Source organism: Protopterus annectens, chromosome 13.part0 (genome assembly GCF_019279795.1).
Source record: "Protopterus annectens isolate FY-2018-M chromosome 13.part0, PAN1.0, whole genome shotgun sequence".
In the NCBI taxonomy this organism is placed as follows: Eukaryota; Metazoa; Chordata; order Ceratodontiformes; family Protopteridae; genus Protopterus; species Protopterus annectens.
In genome coordinates, this window is record NC_056747.1 from 915,314,650 (window position 1) to 915,335,888 (window position 21,239).

General features: G+C 41.6%; 1 protein-coding gene across 1 annotated transcript in view; it reads right to left on the reverse strand.

Moving 5' to 3' along the window:
* Positions 1-13,744: 13,744 nt before the first annotated feature.
* The window catches only part of BECN1 (beclin 1), a 1,139,297-nt gene continuing 1,131,802 nt past the window's right edge, over positions 13,745-21,239 (reverse strand). The window contains exon 10 of the mRNA XM_044054677.1: positions 13,745-13,899. Coding sequence (XP_043910612.1) covers positions 13,746-13,899 — 154 coding nt within the window. The 3' untranslated portion in view covers position 13,745. The remainder of the gene's footprint in view (positions 13,900-21,239) is intronic.

Sequence of the window (21,239 nt, forward strand, 5' to 3'; positions counted from 1 at the left end):
GAGTTTCTGCAGTACTTTGGATGATGTGAAGTAAAAAGCTGTTTCATAGACTACAAGGTTTTCCCTTTCTCCTCCAGTCTTTTAAACACATGTTCAGTTGCACATCTAAAGGGGAGATCCTTGTGCAATGGTGCATTTATGAGCTGTAAGCTCTACCTTCACAGGAGTTGGGACCTCCAAGAGGCATGCCTCTGAATAACCATCTTAGAAGATGCTGCTGCTTTACATGATGCATCTAGTACATCACTACATTTTATGGAGTGCTTTGCAATCTATATACTGAGGCTGCATGGCTCAAGCATTTCCCCTTTCAGGTCCTTGTCCATTACCCCCTTTGTCTTGAACTTCATCTGAGGTAGAAAAGATTCTTGAAACTTCAGTAACTTCAGTCTGGCAGCAAGGCCCCTAAAGACAAGGACATCTTGCCAGTCTGACAGTTAAGGTCACCAAGTCTAAAAGTGGTTTAAGCACCCTATTCTCTCAGGTACTGAGAATAGAATTCATGTATGGACCCAGAGAGGGTTGCTTGCTGGAATCCAGGGGAAACCAAAACCGGATCAGCTAATGGGCTCTTGTACAAAAACTTGAGAGTCCTGGACCCCGTAAAAACTGTCAGACTTTCTAAGGGGAAGGGGATAGGAAATCTTGCTCCAGTGATGCATTGAAGACTACACCTTCCTGTGTGTCTAAGACTTGGGGTAGTGGCTTAGGTTCAGGTGGGTCTGTTAAATTAGTGTACCTTTGTCTTCCATTTGATGGCCTCTTTAACCCAATTAAGGGCATTTTTAAATGAGACACTGTCTGATGTAGAAGCAAAAGACAGGGTGTCTTCAGAGTCCGACAAAGTAAAAGAAAGATATCAATATTTTATATGCCAGTTCACCTCTGACTGGAGGGGGTGTGTCTTGATCCTCCTCTGGAGTTGGTTAAAATGTTCTCCTTTAGCAGGAGGCCCTGACATGGAGAAATTTCCAGGGCATGCTGCTCATATTTCAAAAAACTCAAGATATCATGCACCAGCTTGAAAATATCTTGGGCTACACAATGAGTAGCGGAATGGGATGAAGCACCACCTAATCTAGCTCTGGTGGGCTTGTGACTTTCTTTTTTGTTTGGGTGTTTCAGGCCTCAGCTTTACATATGTAGCTGTCTTAGAGGCCTCTGGTCGCAGGACGACTCCTAATACCTATATTCAGTATTCACCAGCCTCCTTCTTAACAAGTAGCATCATGGATACTGTCCTCTCCATCACTAAAGACAAAACAGGCATCAGTTCCAGAGGTGTCTTCATGGAGACCTGCGGACTGACTTTACCTCAGATTCAACCCATGGATAGCAATGCCAGTGTCCATCGTCTCCAAAGGGGTTATTCCACAGGTTCTTTCAGTAACCAACTCTAAGCACAGGGAATTGTGAATGTTCTTTTCGATCAATATGTGGAGGCCTAGGTAAACTTCCATATTACAAAGCGTGTTGCCAGTTTCCCTATGCTTCCCCCTACACACTTCTCCATGTCTTTACATGTTGAAGAGTAGCTGCTCGAGGTCATGGTCAATACCATGGTGGAGTAGGATCAACTGCATGTCTTCATTTGAGCTAGACTGTCCTAGATAGATTCTGCATAATACTGGATTGTCCTAGGGCTGAATCTAGTACAGAGAGGACAGCTGTTCATGCCATTCCCTGAGCCTAGACAAACGAAGCAACAGGAATGATAGTATTTGTGTGGGATTTGACTCCCACACAGAAAGACGTTTTAGCTGTGCAAAATCACTATCAGATATCTTTAAAAAAACATTAACACCAATGATAATTGCAGGCAATAAAAGATATCCCCAAAACTGATACTCGTATAGAACCCTGGAAGCAGGTCATAATGCTGGACTAACAGCAATGGTAAGATTACAGGGTTTACAAACTGCGGCAAGAAAGAACTCAAGATTATATCACTCACATTGAACATCTGAGTAAGAGGGAGTCAGCTGAAGCTAGGAAGAGAAAAGGAGAGCTATGGAAATCAGGCCAGCAATCAGGCTCACTGCAAGCAGGAATCCCAGAAGTCATATACACAACAGTGAAATTAGTTGAACTCTACTCTTATGGTACCATCATGCAGTTGTATCACTGTACTTTCTTAAATGGTGATGGTATATGGGCAGCAAAGGCTCTCACTCATTATCACAGAAAGCAGCATTTGTTACAGCAAAAGAATAATGGCTGGCCCCATCATATTTCACAGGGAAAGTGGCTCAAAAAAGTTATTACTGCCCAATTTACTTCTCTCAGTGTATTCTGTTACTTAACGTAACACATAAAAGCATACACTTATAAGTCAGCAGAGACAGTAGTCATAAAACATATTCAAAATAAAAAAAAATGTGCTTGTTATCTGATTCCAAGAGAGTTAAACTCAAACAGCACAAATCCAAAATCACAGAGCTGGCATAGCTTTCCAAGTACCTGTGCTCAAAGCTGTGGAACAGTCTCACTTCTAAAGACAAAGGCATAGAATTTTCAGGATGTTTCAGAGTCCTTATCTATCACTTAAATATTTCAGCTGTATAGTTTTACATGGAATGAATGAATGACAAAAATAAAAAATAAAGAAAGCTTCCTCAATTTATTTATTTCCAGTTTTGTTTACATAATAGTACAAAGATAATAGTTGTGTAAAATCTTACCATAACCATGGATATCCTTCTCTTCTATGTTGCAGTATTCTTTACATGATGGAAGACTGCCGTAAGCTATCCCAATGTCCGGCCAGTATACAAAAGTTTTTCAAAACTGCAGGGTATGTGTGATGTCGCATGTAGGCCTGCAGACAACATAGGTCATAAAAGTGATGTCCGCACATACCATCCTCAGAACTGAATGCCCCAGTAGGAAAACCAGCTTAAGGAAGAAAAGGAGGTAAACATACATCCACAGAAAAAACATGAACTAGGGGGAAAGGTGGGAAGGACAGAATACTGCAACACAGAAGAGAAGGACATCTATGGTTATGGTAAGGTTTTTCATAACCATTATATATCCTTCTATTCTTAAGTTGCAGTATTCTTTACATGAGAGAGAATCCCATAGCTCATGAAGACAGGGAGGAGGAAGGTGCAGGGGCGCACTCTATAAAGCCATGAAGAATGGCTCGAGCAAAGCCCACTCTGGATCTGGAGATGCCATCCAACTTGTAATGTTTAGTGAAAGTGTGAACAAAAGTCCAAGTGGCTGCTTCCAAAATAGTAGTAGTATCCAAACCCTTGAAAAAAAGGCACCAGAAGCAGCAACAGCTCTAGTAGAATGAACCTTAAGAGCAGAAGAATTTGTCTCATCATGAAAAACAAAATGAAATGGCCTTGGAAATCCAAGTAGAAAATGTTTGCTTGTAAACGTGCCCTCCCAAAGCCCTGGGATGAAAATGCACAAAAAGGTGATCAGATTTCCTGATAGCTTTAGTTTTATCTAAATAAAATCTGAGTTGTCTATGCACATCCAAGGTATGTAAAACTCTCTCACTTGAGGACTGTGGGCAGGGAAAAAAAGGTGGGCAAATTAATAGACTGATTAAGTGACAACTCATTCACAACCTTGGGCATAAGACAGACTGGTATGGAACCCCTATCCTTATGAAAAACTAGGAATGGTGGAATGGCCATCAAATCCTGAAGCTCAGACACCCTTTTGGCAGAGGTGATGGTGAGTAACAGCAGTCTTCCAAGTACAATGTTGCAGGAAAGCTGTGTCTGCAGGTTCAAAGGGAGCCACAGTGAGTTTTTCCAGAACATAACTGAGATCCCAAGGAAGGGGAACAGGTCTCCTGGGAGGCTTTATGTGAAGGATGCCTTTTAAGAAAAGTTTTACCTCTAATCTCGAAGCCAATGGAGGAGTCAAAGGCAAACAAGCAGAAATAACTGATAAATGAACTTTAACATAAGAATAACACAAGCCAGCCGGAAATGTCTGATGAATGAACTTTTAACAGAAGAATAAGACAAGCAAGCCTTCAGCAGTTCACACAAACAGAATTCAACCAAAGGAAATTTCACAAGTAGTGGATCTAGGTTACCAAACGGAGACCAGATGGAAAACCTTTTCCATTTTGATGAGTAGGATTTCCTGGTATTGGGTTTTCTGGCCTCCTGCAGACCCCCCTAAGCATGTCCTCAGAAAAGAAGTGTCTGAAAGAAATCAAAAATTTATCATCCGCAATGTCAGATGTAGAACTGATAGATGTGGGTGTACGAGAGATTCCTTATCTTGTGTGAGAGGATCCACCCTGTGAGATAACTTTGATGTGAAGCATCCATTCATGGGATTGAATCATGGACCAGCTGAGTGTGTCTGCCACTACATTCCAATTGGAGGAGATGTAAACCGCCTGCAGAGTGACCTGGCACTGATCTGCCAACTCCCATGCCATGAGAGCTAGCTTGCACAGAAGATGTGATTTTGACCCCCATTTATTTACATACCAAAGTACTGTGGTGTTGTCTGTAAACAGTTTTAGGGGTCCTGGACATAAGAGAGTATGGAATGCCTAAACAGCTAGCAGAAGAGCTCTCATTTATTTTATATTTATGTGTTCTTGCCTTTGAGAAAGGGACCACAGGCCTTGAACCTGTAAGTTAGCAAAGGCTACCCCCAACCCATGTCTGGGGCATCTGTGAACAAGACTCGAGTAGGAAGAGGAGGATGCAAAGAAAGACCTTGGTTTAGTGAAAACTGCTGAATCCACCAATGTACCTTCTCTTTAGACAAGGAAGAAGAGGAAGGACAAACTCCAATGGTTACAGATGTCTCCAAACTGACTTTAGGAACCACTGAAATTTCCTCATCTGCTGTTTGTCCAGATGTAACATGGGGATAGTGGATGCCATAAATCCCAGCAGCTTCAGAAACTCCCTGGCTGTTAGAGAGTGAAAAGGGAGGTGGTTTTGGAAACAGCTGATTAGAAACAGAACTTTCTGAGGTGGTAGGGAAGCCGGGTCTATATCAGCATATTGAATGCTAAAAATGTCGAATGCAATTTAGTCGAACTGAAATGTTTGAAATCTCAAAAGAGCGAACTGACGGGAAAGAAATCGGTGTTCTGTGCAAAAAAAAAAAAAATGTTCAATACTTTAAACACCTGACAGAAGTGGGGGGGGGGGGGCTTTGACCCCCACTTAAATATACCAACTCCGAGACTGCACCACAGTGGAGGAAATATCAAACTCCAATGACGACCCACCGATTTCTTTCCCTGGGAAAGAAATTGATGTTCTGTCAGTTCGCTCTTCTGAGATTTCGAACATTTCAGTTCGATTAAATTAAATTCGGCGTTTTCAACATTCAAAATGCTGACAGGTACCTGGGAAGCCAATATTAGATTTGTCTGTATCCTGCACTCCAGGAAGACGTGGTTGTGGGAATGGGTGAAGGACATCTTGAAATCTATTGTGAAACCCAACCTTTGCAGAATGGAAATGACAAAAAGAAGATGCTGTTGCAAAGTCTCTGGAATTGATGCCTGGAGCAGCAGGTCATCCAGATAAGGGAAGACCTGTATACCTTGGATTCTGCAGAAAGCACTGACAGGAGCCAAGCATTTTGTAAATACCCTTGGTGTCGCAATCTGACCAAAGGACAAAACAGAGAACTGAAAATGTGAGAAAGTAACAGATAAATGCAGAAATTTCCTGTAGAAGGAATGAATGGGAATATGAAGGTAGGCATCAATCATGTCCAGGGAGGCGAGAAAAGCCTGTGGAAGGATGAGAGGAAATAAAGTGTGCAGAGAGAGCATGTGAAAGGCTGCAACCTTTAAGACGGTGTGAGGTGAAAAAGGTCCAGAATGGGTCTCCAAGGGCCATCTTTCCTGGGTACAAGAAACATTCTGGAATAGAAACTTCTCCCTATTTGGGGCAGTGGAACTTCTGGTATAGCTTCCTGGGATTTCAACTCCTGAAGCACCTCTGGAAAGAAATTAAGTTGTTCTTATGGTGGTTGAAGAATTCCCATGAAGGAAGGGAGAGTTTTTCAGACCATGTAGTATCCTTTGAGTATAATAGAAAGGACCCAAGAATCTTGAGTTATGTGTTTGTAGGCTGGGAGAGTGAGGGAGAGACTAAAAGGGAGATGTGGGAGAGGTATAGGTAGTAGTCACAGAATACAAGGCTTGTCAGGAAAGGGCTGCTTCTGGGAAGGAACATACAGAGAGCTTAGAAGCAGGAGCCTTCCTAACCTGTCCTCTTACCTCTAGAAGGTGGAGTGTGAGATCGTTTCCTAACAAAAGCAATTTTAAATGAATAATTCCTTTGGAAGTTAGGAACTAGAGACATAAAGATGTGCCTTAAATCCTGTAACTCCTTCCCCTTCTGCTGCAGTGATTTGAGCAATTTAGCTGCAGCAGTCCCAAATAAAGCATTATTATCTAAAGAGGCATCCACAATGATAGCCTTGAAATCATCAAGGAGTGGTTGAAACCTCAGCTAGGAACATCTCAAGACAGGGCCGGAGGCAGCAGCTCTAGAAGATGCCTCAGCTGCATCACAGATGCATTTAATGGAATGGCAGGCCACCTGAAAAACCACCCCCAGAATAGAGCAGAGCTGAGACTTAACTTCCGAATCTGGAAGGTCACAGAGAAGCTGAGTAGCCTGAGAAAGATGGGCCAAGGCATACTTAGTCATAAGGGTCTGGTAGTTGAAAGCACGAAAAACCAGGGTAGCTAGGGTGTGAACCTTTTTATTTATTTTACATTTGTTAGCTGGATAGAGTCTGGCTGGGCAAATAACCCCAACCTTTATCAGTTGGGAGTAGTGAAGTCGATGGCAGACGTCTGGATGGTTTAACAAGCAGCCACAGAAACCACAACTGGATCAACAGAAGGGCATTTGTAAAGGAATTTGCAGTCCTCAGGAACTATGTAAAACCTATCTGGCCTTTTAGGGGCAAGTGGTTGAGTATCGGAGCCTTTGATGCAGAAGAGAAGGCATCAAAAAAAGCTGGTAAAACAGGAGGCACAGCAGATGAAGGGGAGTCCCTTTGAAGTAAATCATAGCTTCTTTTCTGCACCTCCAATACTTGAAAGCAGTCCCATTTAAAGTACTACCTCATCCGTGCAACAGTCTCACTAAATGAGATATCCTCATGAGAAGGCCATTAGATTCTTCCTCAGGGGAAGCATACTCCAAAGGAGATGTGTAATCTCGGCAGAGTAAAATAAAGATTAATCTTCTGAGGAATCTTCCTCATCAAAGTGTACCTGTTCCATAACCTTTTTTTGACAAGAAGAAGTTAAGAGGGGAGACCCCTGAGGAAAGCCTTAAAGCCATAAAGGCATTAAACAGGCCTTGTGAAAAGGTCTGCCAGTCAGACAATGATTCCTGAGGAACACAAACATGTTTAGTTTTCTGCTTCTTTTTAAGGGGAACATCCGGTTTGTGTAAGGTGGAGGGGGCCCGAAGTAGGCCTATCCAGTGTACCCACCATCGGTACATCTTCCTGGACTAAGATCTGTGGGATACTTCATGGTCCTTCCAAAGCAGTGAGCCTAAGTTCCTACTGTCCCATCTGATGCAGATGTCTGCAAAACCTCAGAATGTGCAAGTAGCTGAATCCCTGACGGCCTTCCAAAGTGGTACTCACTGAAGAATCCGAGCCAATATCCAAACTGACCTCTGGGACTTCATCGGCCTCAGAAGGGACATCTAGAATAGGAGGTGCAGCTGAAGTAAGAGGCTTGAATTTCTGAGCCTTCTTCGCAGGCTCAGCAGAAGGCCCCAATGTACCCCCTCATACAGCTGCATGCTAATTTCTTAAGCCTCTAATTTTCTAGGTAAATATTAAGAGAAGAAAGGCAGATCAGTAGAGTCTGTGGTGAGAGTAGGGGGAGAGTGCATTGATTCATGACTCTTTCTGGTTGGAGAGTGAGCGTCTGTGCTTAACGTACCTAATTGGTCTGGTTGCTATTCGAGGCATCTACAATCTATCAGAAAAAGGCTACAAGCCTGCAGACCCTTGCATCACCTGGGACAAGACTGTGGATCACCAAACAAGCCATGGCCTACTTCTCACATTTTGTTTCTGATGAGAGAAGAAGCAAAGGAGTATTGTATCCCAAAAGATTGAAGTTGTGCTGAGACCAGCATTAGCAGCAGCTAGGCAGTAGCCATTCATGTGACTCCCCTCTTTTCATCATTCTTGACCAGCTAATTCTTTATTTTTCAGTAAGTACTGCTTGATTTCTTTCTAACTTCAGAATATCTGCCTAAATATTTCATCATTGAATTTTCAGGGTCTACATATTAGTTTCCCCTGAAGTGCTTGGCAGTGCTCTGTACAGACTCAGACAGCTTGATTGACATTTTTCCTATAAAAGGACTAAATAAGAAAACCACTCCAGTACTTAGTAATAATGACCATCCCTCCTGACATGTCTAAATGTCAGCTCACTGTGCTTTTTCCTATTAACCTGGTGAACTTGGGCATTCTGAGGCAGTGTAGCAACTGCCTCATTTACACAGATAACTCTCTCCTCTTACATCCCAACACTCAGACTTGTGAGAGATGCACTTAAATATCCAAATTGAAAGCCATGCACTCTAAGAACGGAATAGCTGGTCAAGAGGAGAAGGTCAACACCTGCAACACACAGCCCTCCAGAATACCCACCATCACAGCTCTCACATAAAAACACAAACCAAGGACTCACCTTCACAGAGGCTCACAATAGAAATCTACCCAAACAGCAGAGACCTCCAAGGCAGAAACTCATTCATCCGCCACAACACAGCACAAACAACAAGACACACAACTCACCTACACAGTGTGCCCCTCACTCTAAGCCCCTAAGGCAAAACAGCTTGCCCAATACACTAATCATAGGTGACCCGATATGTGTCAGATTATGTGGCCCATGCAGGTGTGACCCTAGCCCAGAGCAGCATCCTACCATCACCCAGAATGACACTGCAGTACCAGCAGAAAATGACTAACTTCAACAATTGGCTAAGTTTCTAGTGTCATTCTAAAGGGATTCAGTATCTGCCTGCTTGGGATGACATGATCGACAGATCTCAATGCTTTCCCAGAGATGGCCTGCATCTGTCAACCCTGGGTTTCTGGACACTGGCTAAGGCTTTTGCCACCCCTACAGTGCCTTTTTTAGATGATGCTCCAAAGACCAAATTATCACCCTAACAGCTATAAATAAATGCAATCTGAGGATCATGCTGCTCAATGCTAGAAGTCTAAATCTCAAGATGCACTTGCTCAAAGCACTAATCAAGATGGAGAACATCAATATTTGTGCTGTAACAGAGACCTGGTTTAAAGCAGCAGAAAGCACCTCTGTGCTACCAGGCTATAACTCATTCCACACCTTTCGGCCCCAGAACATGGACCGAAGCTCCGAGGGCAGTGGTATCTCCATATTCATAAAGGACATGCACAGCTCCAGACTAGTAGCCCAGCATAATGCATCTGAGATACTTCAGGTACATTGGGTAAGATGGCGATTCAGGTTGTAGCCTGATAAAGGTCCCCAACCATATCCCAAGACTCTCACTCCACATTCCTAAGCACCCTGGAAACTATTAGGGTCCAACCCAACACGCTCATACTAGGTGACTTCAACTACACCTCCATCAACTGGGAAAACTACTCATGCACCAATACACTGGCCCACTCATCAATTCCAATGCCTTAGACCAGCTCATTCTTACCCCCACTAGAGGAAGGAATATCCTTGAGCTGGTTATTACTAACATGGTCAACTGTTGCGCTACACCAATAATCCATTCCTCCCTGGTTAGATTTGACCACAAACTAATCACCATAGAAATCCAGATCTCACCCACACCCCCTGCAAAGGTAACCACCATGAAAAACTTTTCCAAAGCTGACTTTGGGCTCCTAAAACAGAGGTGATTAACTTCATAGCACCCATGTCAATGGAAAATAGATGCATGACTGCCGAATCATACACCAATGCACTGTACAAACACGTACATAAATGTATGGAACTAGCCATACCCAACAGAACCAAGATGCTCTCCTCCAAAAAAAGGAAGCCAATATGGTGGTCCCCTGCCATTAATAAACTCTACAATAGAAGGAAGAAACTGTTGCAAAAAAAGGTGAAGTCACAAGACTGGAAAAACTCCCTTATTAGCCTCAACAAAAAGTTGAGATTCCTCATCAAAACCTCTAAAGCCAACTATGAAGGCAGAATTGTAGCATACACTAAAAACAACCAGAAAGCCTTCTATAGTTATATGAAAAATCTCCATGGCAATACCCAGGTTTGCTCTGAGTTACTGCACAATGGTACCTCCTATACTGAGCCAACAGATATTGCCAACATACTGGCTGACAGATTCAGTGCCAACTTTACCCCCCCAAAGGACCAATCACAATACCAAAGGAATGCCAAGCACCCTGCATTACTGCAGCACAGGTTAAAGCTGCATTGTCCAAGGCCAAGAAAACAGCTTCCATGGGACCCGACAATATCCCTGGATGTGTTCTACATTAACTACAAAGTGAACTGGCACCACATCTGTGTGTCCTGTTCAATCACAGCCTCAACTCATGCTTTGTCCCTACCGAATGGCACACTGCTACAGTCATCCCTCTCCATAAAGGGGAAGCAACTACAGACCCTGGAAATTATCACCCCATTAGCCTCACAAGTCTGATATATAAGGCTATGGAGTGCATCAAGGACCTAATTAACAAGGATATAGGGACTCTCCAAACTCTAGATCCCACTCAGTTTGGTTCTGTGAAAGGTAGATCATTCCTGATCAACCTGGTTGATTTCTTTGAGTCAGTCACCAGAGGTGTGGATGACGGCAAGGCAGTTCATACAGCCTACCTCGATCTGGCCAAGGCCTTTGATACCATTCCCCACTCAGGAATTATTGATAAACTCACCAAACTAGGCATCACCCCATATATCACTAGGTGGGTTGCAAATTGGCTCACAGATAGAACCCATAGTGTGAAAGTAGTGGACTCCAAGTCAGACTGCCAACCAGTCATGAGTGGAGACCCACAGGGATCAGTCCTGGGTCCACTCCTTTTTGGCATCTACTTCTCAGAAGTCCAGGCCAACATGGAGGGACTCTGGTGGACCAAGTTCACAAGCCAAGTGATGGAGGCATCCTACAGAAAGGCCTCACTGAGACCAATGACTGATGCTGAAACCATGGCCTTAAAGCTTAATGCCAAAAACTGCGTAGTCATCCCCTTTGGGAAAAACTCAGCTCCCACTAATTACCACATCGATGGGAGCCCACTGAACACTGAAGGCGTTATAAGAGATCTGGGGCACAGGTTGACAGCAACCTCTCCTTAGACCACCACATTGCCACTGTGGTCAGAAAGTCCTTCTATGTGGCACATCTCATTACCAAGGGTTTTGCATCCAGGAAGAATGAAGTCATGATCTCTCTACTCTTCACTCATTAGGCCAATTATAGAGTATAATGCCCCATTTGGCATGCATCTCACTAAACTCATGCAACAACTGGAAAGGCCACAAAACTACCTCATGAAGAGGTTTCTAGGCCTTAAACACATGTCCTACATGGACAGACTCAAAAAACTCCAGCTATTCTCTGTCTCATATCATCTACTAAGAGGCAATCTCTGCTTGACTTACAAAGCCATGTCTGACCCAGCTCTGTTAGAAATGCTACATCTAAAGAAATCCCAATCCCTCCGCACCACATGCTCCAGAGACCTCAACCTCATTACCACAATCAACAGAACATGCTGGAGGGACAGGTTCATAACCCAAAGCCTGCCCATGCTCTGGAATAGACTTCCCATACATGTCAAGCAGAGCACATCACTGGCCCTCCAAGAGAAATCTTGATGAGTGGAAGGGAAATAGAAAGTTCACCCCGGGGATCACTCCAGTGGCTCTACTTGACAGAGGCACTGGGAACCAACGTCGAGTGGCACGATGCCAGGGCACTTCTATGGGCTAGGCTTGTAAAGGCTCCAGGGCCATTAGCCTAGTACACAACTATGAATCAATGAACCTAAATGCCTGACAAACAGGGCACGACTTATCGTGGTCGGTAGGCCCTAAGCAGAAAAGGCACTGATACTGTCTTTACGTGAGATTTGTCTGCCACTCTGGCACTTGCCTTTCTAGGATGACATGTAACCTCATACAAATGCAGTAAGCAAAAGGTAAAAAAGAAAAGCACAGCTGGGCACTTACCTGAATCTTGTACACCAGCAAACAACTTGGGTGAGCAGATCGACGGTTGAAGATGGTGTCTGGAATGGCGGCAGAGAAGTTCTAAAGATGGTAAGTGGGTATATGCCTTTTATGACCTATATTGTCTGCAGGCCTACATGCAACGTCCCATGTACCCTGCAGTGGTAAAAGGCTTTTGTACACTAGTTGGACATCGGGACTGCTTATGACAGTCATCCCCCATGTAAAGAATACTGCAACAAAGGAATAGAAGGACATCAGTGCTGACCAGTTTTGGTCTCATCCTGGGTGAAATACAAAACATTTCACACAAAAAAAAGAAATATAAGCAATAACAAAAACAATGAGTAATCACACAGAAAAAACTTTATGCACTGTAGTGAACAAGCACAATATGCACATTAGTTCCTACAGTAGGTCAATCTTTAGTAAATCTTGAGAGAGGAGAACAGACTCAGAAAGAAGACAGGTTAGGTTACATGTCCTGTGTTGAAGCAGGAACATTTGGCTTGGATGAAGAAGCGCTTTTTGAGTTGCATTCTTAATTTGGATTAAGTGTTGATTTCTTTAATTTCAATGGGAACAGCCTGTCAAAGAGTAGGTGCCTGAGAGGAAACTAATACCAGGCGCTTAATCTGTAACTGTTTTTTCCTTACCGATAAGCATTTCATATCCAAGCATAACTTCTACTGCAGTCCTGTTAATAAAATTATTTAATTAAATTCACAATGGCTCTGACTTAATTTGCAATCATTTTTTTTTATTTTTGTCAATGGTTTTACTTGGTAGAGTATGCTGTTATATCTAGCTTGTGGTGCTTCTTCCACACTTCATGGCTTGAGATGTAGTGAAAAAGGTCCCAGTACCCAGAACACAAGTAAAATGAATGAGTAAAACTGAAGAACCACATTGCTGTCCACCACAAAATCCAACACCGTATCAGGTCACAGAGCAGCTGTCTGGTGTGCAGGCTCTGTATGACAATGTTAATCTCTGACAAAGCAAGCTCGGTAGTCTTTATGTCATGTGGCAGACTGTGAATGCTCAAAATGTGTACACAATGTACAAAGACAGAACACAATGTCTTTACAGTGAATGGCACAATGAAAAATATGTAAAGTCAGTCAAGTAATAGCACAAAAATAACTGGAAACCTAACAAGGAACATATAAAAACAAACATTTGGAAACCTATTTTTAAGAATGTATTTACAAGAACGGTCTCCAAAACCACACCTAGAAAGTTTTTTTTTATTAAACAAGTAGTGGCTATGTTGATGTTGCATTTTACTTTGTGGGCACTGTTTTCAATTAAATTCAGAAAAAAGATTTTGTCATCAGGGAGGAGAGAAATACAATCCATATGTACTGTCACATAACTACATCTACGATGAGGGTTTTCAAAGAGGTGCTAACAACTTTCACTCAAAAGCTTGTGAAGGAAATGTACTGAAAATTGTAATTAACTTTAGGAAAGTACACATAAATGCACACATACATGCATATAAACACACGTGTGCACACACGACTCACCTTTGAAACTTCAGACCCATTTTGTTGGCTAGTGCATGCAGCAATAAAACAGTCTGTCCCCAAGCTGCATTAATCTCATTCCACTCTACAGGTACACTTGGAAGGCGTCCCAGCCTGAAGTTGTTAATTGTGCCAAACTGGCCACTATGCCTGGAAGAAACAAGAAAGTTATAAAAAAAAAAGTATCAAATTATAATGTACAGCAGTCTGCCGCTTTATCCAGACATATTGCAACAGTAGTGCATCAAGACCTAGTGGAAAAAACACAGCTATAACAAAAACTGAGGTCAAGCTTTGAACTTACTAAAGCATTTCTATGTAACATCAAGCCTGATTTCCATTCCTTGATCCATTAAGTAGTGACCAGTCTAAAATTTGAGGGATACATTGGTGTTTGCAGTTTTCATGTTAAGGCCAGCTTTTGTGATTTAAAGCAAGCATTCTAATTACAATGTAGTGCACATAATTAATTAATATCTGGCTACGTACTAATGTAATGCAGGACCTGACCGTGACTTTTTTCAAAAGTGTGTAACAAATATTACACTCCCCTTAAGTGCTGCTATGGTCTGGTATCAGTGAAACGACATTCATTTGCTCTCAACGGTTCCTGAATATCTTTCCTCAGACATCTGTGGAAGTTTACAGATGTCAGTCTGTAAGTAACTCATTTAAATTATGGTAGTATTTAAAAACTCTTCCTGATTTTTTCTTTACTTGCTGTCTATGCAACAGCACTCTCCAAGTCCTTTACTGGCTTTCAAAGCCAGTAAAACACTTCAGCTTTTTTTGTTTTGTAATAAGTACTACATGAAGTAGATAAGACTCCATGACTTCGAAGAGTTATGATTGGATCTCACCGATTATAACCTGCTATTTTGTGTTTTTGTAATGGTTGCCAAGATTCACCTCTCAAGCATTCTTGGAATCCATGTCTCGAACACATAATGTGGTTGTGGTCACAGACCTGATCACAACTCTCTGTATTAGTGCTTTAATAAACATATGTCATCACATATCCTCTTATGCCTTCTACATAAAAAGCACTGCACAGTTGCCAACTCTGTGCCTCTATGCTTACATTTCCACCCATAACTCTCAATCTGGAATCATCAAAAATCTGGACAAAGGCCCATGTAAAGTAGGTACAAATGGCCAATAATCCAGATGCTGATTAAAATAAAATATGCATATGTGGTTGTGTAACCCCGCCCACCCACAATGGAATTGTGGGATACAAACATTCAAAGCAAATTGAAAAAACAGACAAAATATTAAACACAAAATATAACCAAAACACACAACTCCCAACTTATCACAAGAAATCTGGATAAAGCCTAAAGAAATGGGAGGGACAAAGACACAAAACTAGGGACGGATTTTCAATTTTGCTCTTATAAACTCAAGACAGTTGACAGAACAGGATGTGTGCTAACATGCATTTTCTGAAGGATATGAAGTCTGAAACTCTAATTTATGTTATATAGTGATTTCGATCCTCAGTGATTTGCCAGAAAATGACAAATTTTATGAACAACACACTAAAAATATGAAGCAAACAATGTGGACATTCTGCAAAAATCTGGACAGTTCATGTTTTCCTTCTCTAAACTGACCAGTATTCATTAACTTTCCTTCCCAGACAATCAACTGTGTATGAAGATGCTGAAAATGGGCATTCACAGAACTTATGTTCCAAATGAAAAAACACTCATATTTCCTTCAGTAATTTGCAGCAATGGACAATTAAATATTTAAAACCTATTAAAAATCATTTGTATTCGGTAAATGCATATTTTTATATGGCTACATACAAAATACTCCTTAGTGGGTGTGTTTGTGACTCCCACAGTAATGTTGCAAATCAAACAAAAAGATAATAGCGCCTTACTGCTAAATAACAAGAGTGAACTTTTACAGCATTAACAATTATACGACCCCACTTGCGATCATGGAGCACATTGGAACTTGCATAAGTGGGGGCCAGAATAGTAGGTGGAGTACTTAACGTACAAAGTTTCTGTTGCTCGGAAACGAGATTGGCCCTTTTTTCCCTACAAGCACAATCTGGTATAGTTTTACAGAATAACAGGTAACCACTTTAAAAACTTGACCATGACATCAGTATTAACGTGGGTTTTGCTACTATTCCCTTCCAGATTTCCAGCTTCCATGTTTATATCACCTCACAGCAAGAAGTTCTCCGGTTCAATTCTCGGCTGGGGTGCCTTCTGTGTGGAGTCTGCATGTCCTCCCTGCGTTCGTGTGGGTTTCCTCCCACGTTACAAAGACATGCATCTGGAGCATTTCTCCCCGGGCCTCCGCTGAAAATTGGCTTCGTTCCAAGTCGACTTTCCCGGTTAACAAATGTTAAATAAAATAATATCCAACATAGACACAAATCAAAACAGTCAAGAAAGTAACTCAAACTGGGAACAACATATTCATCCTCTGCCCACAACAAAACAAGACTTATTTCACCAAAATGACTTAAGAAATAAAGTGAGCAACCTAAAAACTTAAGTTGCAATGTATTAACTTGTGTTTCTATAAATATTCTCCTGCAACATGCATCTTTTACTTTTAACTGCTATGCAGTAGTACTGTCTCAGAAGCACTTAAGTCAAACAACGAGCATGTCCTTTATGCTAATATATTGCACGCAGTTAACAGTGTAATCAAAACCTTCAGCATTTGCAGAAAATATTTCTTATACAAAAGACAATATATATAAGCCACTGCTCAACATTTGACACTTTTTTTGTTTCTCACCGGCATAACTAGAATGTAACAACAACAAGAGAATTATGCAATGCATTTGCCCAGATATATGGGAGTTGTAGTACTTGTGTCACTTTTACTCAGGCTAGAATTGAAACATGAAACTACTTTTGTTTCACTGTAAGGTTAATGAGCAGCAAAAGGATATAGAAAGAAACTGAAGTTTTTTTTTTATTATTTTTTTGAAATTTCCCATGCAGAGTCCCTGAGAGTCCGACAGGCAGTCAGGCATGGCCTCATGAAACTGTCATCAAACACACCCCTGCACGCTGATGACATTTGCAGGATACACTGATGATGCTGTGACGACATCAGCTGTACTTTAAAATGGATAAAATAAAAAAAGAAATCAAGAATTGAAGGGACTACTCAGAAATTCATGGCACCCCCATTATTTTGCCCTCAAAATTGGTAAATTCCAAGGAATTCAGTACGGTTGAAAGGTATGTGTGCATCATTTTTTTTCTGTACCATCTACACTTTGAATTATCTCAATGGACAATTAGCACCCTTGTACATAGTTTATTTACTAAATGTACTTTTTTCTTTTATATATTTTTTTGATTATATGCATGTATTCATTGTGATTTATTTTATGCTTTAATATTGGAAAGATTAATACAATAAAGAGATTTTTGAAAGAAAGTTGATAGAATAACAGGTTTTGCATTGGCATGAGAAGGGTATGAAGTCAAACTCACATGTCTGTCATTATTTTCTACCTTCAGTCTTTAATGATTTGGCACTAACTTGCACAAATCTGGACATTCTACAAAAATATGTACAGTTGAGAGGTATGTAATGAGTCCTCAAAATAGGTGGCACACAGGAAGATTAGCTTAAGGCAAACAGAAGATTCAAACAAGTGGAAGAAACTCTGTACAAGTATTCTGATGCCGTCCAGGCTGCTTAAAAAAGGGACTATTATTAAAGTAAAAATGGCAACATACAAAGTGGAATGTGGACATTTTTGAAAAGATAACTGAACTGGAAGATAGGCCAGGGAGAGACAAATTAAGATTCACTCAAATACTAGAAAAAGCAGAAGTTGGTAACTGCTTGAACTATATGATAAAGCAGATCCATAAGTGAACCAGCATAGCAGTGCAGTAGACACAGTTAAAAAGGGCATATAAGCTGTAAGCTCTGCATCCAGAATAGAATGACAAGACAGAAACTAATCAGACCAGTGCTGGTAAAATTCCAAACTTAAAAACATCAAGCCTTTGCCAAACTCTGGCAAGCAGGAAGAGAGCAGAAAATAGGTGAATCTGGACTACATGTGGACAATGATGATTATGCTTCCACCAGAAGAAAAAACAATCAAGAATTAAAGCAGTTTCCTGACTTCAAAAAAGCTGGAAGACACACAGAAGGAAGTATTGTCAAATGGTGAATGAAATGATTAGGAATAAGGATAGCAGTTCAGAAGGTTGGATCCTTGCTGCAGTTAAATTATCAAAACTCAAGAAAAATAAAGTCCTCTTTCCAGAGGAAAAAACAGACCAATTATGGGTTAAGCAGATCTTTATTCAAAGATGGACTTTCTCAGAAAAGAATACTAATCCATCGTTGAATAAAGATCTGCCTAAACCCTTAACTGGACAGCTTTTTCCTCTGGAAGAAGACTTTATTTTTGCCAAGTTAGCTGTGGCCATTCATCAAGACGGAAATCCGTGAAGCACTGATCTGGAATCTTAAACTGAAGCCTCAACTGTCTGCAGGACAAACTAAGGATAACTGTTCAGAAGACAGTTGAGGCTTCAGTTTAAGATTCCAGATCAGTGCTTCACGGATTTCTGTCTTGAATGAAATTAAAGACAATAACAATATTTAAGTTTGCTGTACTCTACAGATGACAAAGTAAATGAGTGAGATGTGGGAGAGAAAATCCTTAAACATTTAGTGAGATATTAGTCTGCATAGTCTTTATTTTAAACCTGTTGAATTGCTGAGTCAAACTGAGAGTCTTATACAAAAAACATACAAGTTTGATAAACAGTGGCTAATTCAGATGCAGAGTCGACACAGGATCATAGGAAGTTACTAGGCCAATGACCCTAGGGCCCTTACAAGCCTAGCCAAGTTCTTACCCTTATTTCCATGATCAGCACCTATTGCCCCTGTCCAAGAAGGACACAGGTAGAACCCCCAGAGTGAATTTACGGTCACCCATCCAATCGTCCATATTGTGTTTGAAGAGGGCCAGTGAGTTTGCTCTGTTTGATATGAAGTGGGAGTCTGTTCCAAAAGTATAATAACCTCTGGGAGACAAATCGGTCCCTCCAGCAGGTTCTATTAATGTCACATACCAGGTTAAGGTCTTTAGAGTGGGTCTATATCACATAGCCAAAGTCTTATAACTTCGAACACGTACTGTTTGAACCATTATGTTCGAAGTTACAAAACTTCGACTATGGATAAAAAAAAAAAAAAACAGAAAACAAAAACAGTTTTGAGCAGGGGGGCAAGCCACCATGCACCCCCCCACATGGGGGCCTGTGCCCCTCACACCCCCCGCTACTTAAATATGCCAACTCCGAGATCGCACCCCATTGAACAAAATGTAAACCTTTGCTTAAGAAGATTTCCATTCAAACGCTCAAACATTTACAAATTCAAACTTATGGTCTCGACCATATGAGGTTCGAACTTATAAAAGTTGAACGACGTGACAGGAACCCCTTTAGAGAGAGTAACCCATGTACCATTAGACTTACTGATGCACATTTTCAATAACTCAGTTTCAGAGATTCCCTTGTATGCAAGGCAGAAATCACCTCTGAGTAGTCTGTATGAAACAGAATAAAATGACAGTGATATCAGACGATCCCCATAGGACAGATGTTGAAGACCTTGAATTTTCCTTGTTAGGATCCCTTGTCATTTCTCCAATTGCTGCAGGTGCTTAGAAAGGTACTAAAAGGGGCATTGTACTCAATTATTGGCCTGATGAGGGAAAAGTACAGGGAGGCTAGAACGTCTATTTTCTGAAGGCAATGCCCTTACTTATGAAATGAGCAATACAGAATGCCCTTCTTACCACTGTGGAGACATGGTGGTCAAAGGTAAGGTTGCTGTCAACCTGTGTGCCCAGGTCTCTCACCACTGAGTGCGTACCTAAGGTGTTGCTATTCATGTGGTAGTTAGCAGGAAAATTCCTTTTACCGAAAAGAATACATTTTTTGCACTGAGATTAAGGCCATGACTTTGGCACCAACCACTTGTTTGTGTAAGACCCTCTTGTAGGATGCTGACAACATTTGGAAATTCTATGACTGCTTCCAGTTTGCAGTCATCAGCAAACTTTGTCAGCCACAGACCTTTAGTTTTTGCTTGTTCATAGATTAGTACCAAGCTAACTGCCCTTGCGAGACATTTTAAGTCTAGACAATTATCCCTTGTGAGACTCAAACCCTGCACCTTGTGTTTGTAAGGCAAACACCTTAACCATTAGGCCACCTTCCCAACCCTTGTACTTTGGAGAACTAGATTCCAAACAGCAGAGGTCGCAGGAATGATCCCTGTGGAACACCACTGGTTACAGGTCTGCTGTTGGAGGTGGATTCCCCTATTCTTGACTACATGAGTTCTATCAGTGAGCCAGTTAGCAATGCATCTAATGATATACGGGTTGATGCCTAGTTGGGTGACTATCAATGATGCCTGAGTGGGGGATAGTGTCAAATGGCTTGGCTATGTCCAGGTAGGCTGTAAGCACAGATTTCCCCTTGTACAGGGCCTTGGTGACTGTCTTGAAGAAGTCCACTACGTTTAATAGGCATGATCTCCCTTTGACAAATACAAACTGAGTAGGGTCAAGTGTTTAGAGATTACCTATACCTTTGCTACGGTCCATGATGATTTGCTCCATGGCCTTGCAGCTAAGGCTAGTCAAGCTAATAGGTCTATAGTTCCCAGGGTCAGTGGAAGCATCAACTTTGTGCAAGGGAATAACAGTGGCTGTTTTCCATTCAGCTGATATGAAGCCGGTGCTTAGACTATGATAGAAGAGTACCCAGTGGTGTAGCTAATTCGTGTTGGAACCCATATAAGATGCAGCCTGGGATGTTATCAGGACTCACAGATGCTGTGTTTTTGGCCTTAGAGAGGGCATTTATGACCTCCTCTTTAGAGATACAAGGTAGGAGACAGGTGGTAGCAATATCATGGGGGTACATGTGGCGGGGACAGGGGAGTGAAGTTTTCACAGAACCTGTTGGCCAGCAGGTTAGCTATGTCCACAGGATCAGTATATGTGGTGTCATTAATTACCACTTCTGCACAAATCTGGGCCTTTCCTTTGCTTAAGGAGATTTCCATTCAAATGCTCAAACGTTTACAAATTCAAACTTATGGTCTCGACCATATGAGGTTCGAACTTGTAAAAGTTCAACTACGTGATAGGAACCCCTTTAGAGAGAGTAACCCATGTACCATTAGACTTACTGATGCACATTTTCAATAACTCAGGTTCAGAGATTCCCTTGTATGCAAGGCAGAAATCACCTCTGAGTAGTATGTACGAAACAGAATAAAGTGACAGTGATATCAGACGATCCCCATAGGACAAATGTTGAAGACCTTGAATTTTCCTTGTTAGGATCCCTTGTGGTTTCTCCAATTGCTGCAAGTGCTTAGAAAGGTACTAAAAGGGGCGTTGTACTCAGTTATTGGCCTGATGAGGGAAAAGTACAGGGAGGCTATAA